General features: G+C 53.6%; 1 protein-coding gene across 2 annotated transcripts in view; it reads right to left on the bottom strand.

The window, feature by feature from the left end:
- The window catches only part of GIPR (gastric inhibitory polypeptide receptor), an 8,323-nt gene extending 2,817 nt beyond the window's left edge, over positions 1 to 5,506 (bottom strand). The window contains exons 1-11 of one of the 2 annotated variants that reach the window (XM_012811217.1): positions 5,435 to 5,506; positions 4,640 to 4,739; positions 4,019 to 4,126; positions 3,411 to 3,514; positions 2,681 to 2,784; positions 2,354 to 2,498; positions 1,194 to 1,353; positions 922 to 982; positions 540 to 609; positions 329 to 417; positions 99 to 237 (exon numbers count right to left, since the gene is read on the bottom strand). In XM_012811217.1, coding sequence (XP_012666671.1) covers positions 99 to 237; positions 329 to 417; positions 540 to 609; positions 922 to 982; positions 1,194 to 1,353; positions 2,354 to 2,498; positions 2,681 to 2,784; positions 3,411 to 3,514; positions 4,019 to 4,126; positions 4,640 to 4,739; positions 5,435 to 5,506 — 1,152 coding nt within the window. The remainder of the gene's footprint in view (positions 1 to 98; positions 238 to 328; positions 418 to 539; positions 610 to 921; positions 983 to 1,193; positions 1,354 to 2,353; positions 2,499 to 2,680; positions 2,785 to 3,410; positions 3,515 to 4,018; positions 4,127 to 4,639; positions 4,740 to 5,434) is intronic. The other variant, XM_012811218.1, reaches the window with a different exon arrangement.
- Positions 5,507 to 6,350: the final 844 nt, after the last annotated feature.

Below are 6,350 nucleotides of genomic sequence, written 5' to 3'. Positions count from 1 at the left end.
AAATAAATAAATAAATAAAATCTGGTCACCCTACTCATGACCTCTAGAAAGGGCGACCCCTGGTGGAACAATGTGGCTACTACACCCTGCCTGGGCACCTGGAAGGAACTTAGGAAGATTTCAAAGCCGAGCTTGGCAAAGCGCAGGGCACCCCGGGCCTGTTCCTCTGTCACGGGAGCGAACACCACTTCGTGGACTCCCAGGAGGGGCACCAGCGTCAACGTTGAGCGAGCCAGCCTGGTGAGAAAGGGCAGCAGTAGTCATGCAGCCCCAGGGCCCCCAATTTGCACCTGGCCCCTTCCCCTCTGTTCCCACTGCCGGCCCTCACCTCAGCCTGTAGTCTGGGCAGCGCATCTGCCGTGTCCTCAGCTTGGACAAAAGGATGCCCAGAATGCGGATAAAAATGAGGAAATTAATCTGCAGGAAGAGACAGAAGTGAAACCAGCCGCGATCCCGTTGACGGGGGCAGGACATGGAACCCCACCTCCCACAATGAAAAATTCCAGAGGACAGCTTGAAAGAGGCAGGGCCGACCCTACCAAGATGGTCATGAGAATAGGAGTGCGTATGATCCACCAAATGGCCTTGACTTCATTTCGCTCCCAGCACCTGAGGGGGCGGGATAGGGCGAAGAGATAGGAAACCAGTCTAGACTCACTGGATCTTGCACTTTAACTCTCCAGGTTCCGCCCCCTTTCTTAAGACCCCACCCACATTTTTTAAAGCTCAAGACCTCATCCCATCCCCCTTGCCAGCAGTGCTCCAACACCCTTTCAAGCTTCCCTTTCGTTAGACTCGATCCACATTTCCCCCAACCCCTAAGTTACCATCAGACTCTGCCCACGTTTCCATTGCAACCTGCCCAAGTCCCTCAAAGCTCCGCCCACCTCCCAGGCCCCACCCCAGACACCCGCAACTCACTGTGTGTTCTCGTACAGGTACCTCACGATCACCCAGGGAATGACGAAAAGCGCGGGGGCCCCTGTGCAGACCCCAACCCCGCCCCCCCCGTCGCAGCTGTCAGCGCGCGCACCGGCCCCGCCAGGCCCAAGACCCGCAGAATTCCTCTGTCAGGGTGGGGAGGCAGAAGCCTATTGAATGGAGGAGACCCCCTGAGGTAGACCAGTAGGGCAATTGGGGGAGCAGAGGAACCGAGGAGCACTGGGCTGAGTAGGGGCGGGGGCGGGGCTCACCCCAGCCAAGCAGCAGGTAGCAACGGAAGTAGCCCTCCTCGGAGCTCCCCACGAGCACTAGGAGGCTGTGTAGGTAGACACCCTCCACCAGCAGCCACGTGTAGTTGGCGCCCACACAGTACTGGGTCACAATCTGGGCTGTGCGGCAGGCAGCTAGGGCCTAGGGAGGGTCAGACCGGGGGATGGGGCAGTCAGAGTTGCTGGTGTGTCCCCAAGCTTTCCCCTAACACCCCTTCTGTGACCATCTCTTGCCCTCAAATATTCTCCCACATCTGTGTCTCCAATGTATGGTATCTGCGTTGCTTTCTCTCACCCTACTCTCTTTCCCTATATGGACTCTCCCACTCCATCCCCCTTAACAATTTATATGTTCTATTATGCCATCAGAGATCCCCCTGTGCCCCCCAATTATGGCCTTGGCCACCCAGCTCCTTCTAAAACTGAACTCTCCTACCACCCTATGGACTTTCCCAATCCATGACTTCTTAGCAATTGGTATGGCCAAACTTGCTGCTAGATAGTTCTTCCCACTTGTGCTCCCAGGCTCTAGTCTCCCAGTAACAAATTGATACCTACCACATCCTCCACCCCAACCACCAGTTAATTTCTCCCATCCTGTCACCTCCAGTAGCTGGATTCTCTCATTAGTAGAAAAGATGTATGGTGAATGAGATAATGAAAGAGGAGGTGGAAAGTTCCAAGAAAAGGAGATGCGGCTCGACGCCTATAACTCAGTGGTTAGGGCACCAGCCATATACACTGATGCAGGCAGGTTTGAAACTAGTCCCAGGCCTGCTAGACAACAATGACAATTGTAACAAAAAAATAGCTGGGTGTTGTGGCTGGTGCATGTAGTCCCAGCTACTTGAGAAGGTGAGGCAAGAGAACTGCTTAAGCCCAAAAGTTTGAGGTTGCTTGACACCACAGCACTCTACGGAGGGCAACATAGTGAGACTCTATCTCAAAAAAGGGGGAGGATGGACTGGGAAAATTCAGTGATGGGGAATCTAAGTTGGGAAAGTCCCCTTCCAAATGTATTCTGGAGGGCTCATGAGAGATAAACTATTGATAGTATAGGAGGTAGTCATTGAATTGGAACCTTTCTAGTCCCACCAGGGGAGGCAGATTCCCCTCTGGAGAGACAGACGGAGGATGCACACCTGATTCCACAAGGTAGGGGCCTGGTCCCCCAAGGAGGGTTGGGGTGGAGGTAGCAGACGGTCTCTGGTGAGGATGGCTGCTGCCCGCAGCATGAAAGACGTGAACAAGTTGATGTGGATGTAGTTTCGAGTGCAGCGCAGCCGCCTACGGGATTTGGGAGGCAGTCTGGAGAGCTGTCCTCAGTCACATATGGAGCCCCTTTAACTACCTCCAGCTTTCACACAAGCACCAGTGGATGCTTGGAGTAGGTGGAGTCTGACCACCCCACCTTACTGGATGAGCAGGCCCATGTCTCTGCTGCCACCACTCAGGGCTGGGGGTCCCACCTGAAGAAACTCAAGATGAGCAGGGCTAACAGCAGCGTGGCAAGGGACAGGGAATAGCCGATGGTATACATGACCTGTAGCCGCTCCAAGATCAGCTTTTGGTCCTGGTGGGGGCAAGGAGGGCATAGAAACAAGGCTCAGATCTTCCCCCAGGCTCAGAGAGGGGCTGGAAGGACATTTACTCTTTTTTTCTACCAGGCACCCTAATTTTCTCTTGGGGAACCACATACCCTTGTTTGAGTGGGACTGAAATCATCCTTCAGCTCCAGGTAGACATATGACCACCCAGCCAGAGCATTCTACCTAACACCCCCCAATACCCCTCCCACACATCAATCCTGGGACATTATGACAGAGTTATTGAGAACAAAGGACAGTTTTCCCCCAGTGTTACTTGGTTGGTAGGATGTGAACATGATGCTAATGGGAACCATCTTTTCCACCCCACAGAGAAGATAAGGCTAGTGCAGAGAAAAACATAGTCACAGCATGGGGAAAGTTAGAGATTCCCAACTACATTATTTGAGCACCTGGATCTCACAATGCCTCACATTGTTGTCTTATATTTTTCCATCAAATAAGCCAATACATTCTCTTTCTTTCTCCTTTAGGCAAGTCTGAGTTGGGTTTCTATCACTTGCAACCCAGAGTCCTGAGCAGGCTTGGTCTAAGTTGCTGCCTTTTCACCTCTCCCTGAACATCCTAACCCAAATCCCTTGTTTCTTCTCACCTGAAAGGTCCCATTCTTCTCTGGGTCCTCACACTGGGTATGGTCTCTCCAAGGTCCCCAGTGGCCATCACTGCCACAATGGCGGAGGACAAAGCCTGTAGCCACTGGAGGAGAAACAAGGGTGTGGATCAGAGGCACACAGAGAGAGAAGAAAGAGAGCCAAACTATGAGACAAAGGCAGAAAGAGAGCCAAAGTGATGATTATGATGATAATGATAAACTCCTATAAATCATTTTACATATATTAATGTAACATTCATACAAGCCTACAGATGGGAAAATTGAAGCACAAAGAAGTTAAATAACTGTCCAAGACTATAAAGCTAGTTAGGCCAGGAAGACTAAGACATCTAGAGACAGACAGATCCAGGAAAAGAAAATAAGAACTCCGTGGTCCCATAGACAGAAACAGAGACAGAAAAGCAGGGTTATTTGAGACAGCCAAGGTTGGACAGACAGAAGGAGAAACCCAGCCGGAAAGAAAGGAGCAGGGGACAAAGAGGACCAGGAGAGGGCTGTAGGTGAGCTTCAGGGATGTGGTGTCTGGGATTAAAAGTTAGGAGCAGTTTGTGTATGGGTAGGGATCTGGGGTCCTAGGAGCACCTCACCGTGGTGATGCCAGGGCAGGTACCAGGGGCAGGACGCACGGGCAGTGGCATTGGGTGCAGCATAGTCCCAGCAGACATACATATCGAAGGACCCGTTACAGGCGAGGCCTGCGGGTGTGTACAAGGGCCAGAAGCCAGGTGGACCTAACAGAGTTTCGGGCCCAGCATCTCTCCACCTTCCACAAGCGGGCCCAGCTCTAGCCCTGCCCTCCAGGGGCGGGTTCTGTCCTGGCTGGGCCACAGGCTCCTCCCGCCAGCCCTCAAGCCCCGCCCACACGGGCTCCTCCCACCAGCAGATCCCAGCCTCTGATTCGTCCCATGCAGAGAGACTCTTTCCAGATTCCACCTCAAACCCTGGCTGCGTTCCGGGTCGCTTCAGTGCAGGCCCAGCCCAAGCCTCCACCCATTTCAAGTTTCTTCCCAGGCCTCCCATACTAATCGTGGTCCCATCTCAGTTCCCACCATACTCGTCTAGGCAATTCCCACGAAGACCAGAACCCACCTGGGCCTCTGCCACCCTGCGCATATCAGCCACCGATTTCTCCGCATTCACGCCCTCTCCCAAGCCCATCTTTCTCAGCCCTAGCTCCTCTCCCTTTGTCTCCCCACTCCTGGTCTCACCTGAGGGTGGCTCTGTGGCCTCTAAGGTCTCCTGGCACTCCCTGCGGTACCGTTCCCAGCGCTGGTACAGCTCCCCCGCCGTGCGACCCTCAGAGCCTGTCTACAAAAAGAGAGAAGGGAGAACGCCCAGACCAACCCCCGCCCCCCGGAAGCTCTGGTAGTGTGGGCCAGAAACACCCCAGAGAGACTTCAAAGAGCTGTCTCTTTTTGCTGGGGAGTCTTGGAAACTTCTTCGAAGTCTTGGGGTGCGCCTGGAAGCCACCAAAGGAGTTGATATGAAAGACTGAAAACCTTCAAAAAAATTGGGGGAATCCTAGCATTCTGCGAGGCTGAGGCGGGTGGGTTGATTGAGCTCAGGAATTGGAGACCAGTCTGAGCAAGAGCAAGACTCCCGTCTAAAAATAGCCAGGAGTTGTGGCGGGAGCCTGTAGTCCCAGCTACTCAGGAGGCTGAGCCAAGAGAATCTCTTGAGCCCAAGAGTTTGAGGTTGCTGTGACCTATGACGGCACAGCACTCAACTCCAGGGCGATTGAGTGAGACTCTGTTCCCCCCCCCCCGCCAAAAAAAAAAGAAAAAAGAAAAGAAAGGGAAACAAGAAAGAAGAAAGGAAGAAAAGTGGAGAGAGAGTATGGTTGGAACTCATCTGGTGGATTTGTGGGGGAAAGATGAGGGGCCCGGAGCAACGATAAAAACTTGAGCGGAGCAGTCTTAAAATTCTTTTTGTAGTAGAAAACTTAAAAACGTCCTCAGACCTCCCTCCCATTCTTGAACTCCTGTGGCTCCTGGAGTCCTCACCTCCGCCCTCCGGAGCAGCAGCCCCCACAGCCATAGCCGTAGCAGCAGCCTCAAGGGCGGTGAGTTAGGCATCCTGAGGGCGGCGAAGGCTCTGGTCCCGTAGGGGCAGTCCGGCCTGAAGGGTCCCAGGGCGAAGTCAGCGTCTCTGTCCTCCGACCTGAGACTCCATCCCCAGTATCACCCCCTCCTGAAGGATTCATACGTGGGGACTCGAATTCCCCCAATTTTCTTGAAGGTTTTCGGTCTTTCATATTAACTCCTTTGGTGGCTTCTAGGCACACGAATGATGATTTGGGGCGGGGGGAGGGGCTGAGGGTGGGCGGGGCCTCCTGGTGGGTGGAGCCGAGATCAGATGCGCGATTCTGCCACCCCCAACTGTTGCTGGGGAGCAGCGGAGGAAGGGGGGTGTTTGCTGAGCAGGGCGGTTGCCCTAGAGCTGCTCTCCAGCGGAAGCGTCAGTGTCACCCGGGGGCTAGACCTAGAGTCTCTGGGAACCTGGGGCCCGCCTTTGAGACCAGAGAATAAAAACCATCAGCCTAAGCAGGAGAGGAGTTTGAAACGCACATCTGAGTTCCCACTTTCTGAGCTCAAAGGATTTTCTTTTCTTTCTTTCTTTTTTTTTTTTTTTAGACAAAGTCTCATTTTCTCACCCTTGGTAAAGTGATGTACTGTCATAGCTCACAGCAACCCCAAGCTCTTGGGCTCAAGGGATTCTCTTGCCTCAGCCTCCCGAGTAGCTGGGACTATAGGCGCCCGTACCAATGCCCGGCTATTTTTAGAGACAGGGTCTCACCCTTGCTCAGGCTGATCTCCAACTGAGCTCAGGCAGTCCACCTGCCTTGGCCTCCCAGAGGGCCAGGATTACAGGTGTGAACCAGAGGCGTGAACCACCGTATCCAGCCTTTCCCCCCCTCCA

This window comes from Otolemur garnettii, unplaced genomic scaffold, assembly GCF_000181295.1.
Source record: "Otolemur garnettii isolate 467f Iridium unplaced genomic scaffold, OtoGar3 scaffold00152, whole genome shotgun sequence".
In the NCBI taxonomy this organism is placed as follows: domain Eukaryota; kingdom Metazoa; phylum Chordata; class Mammalia; order Primates; family Galagidae; genus Otolemur; species Otolemur garnettii.
This window is presented reverse-complemented; position numbering and strand designations above follow the sequence as displayed.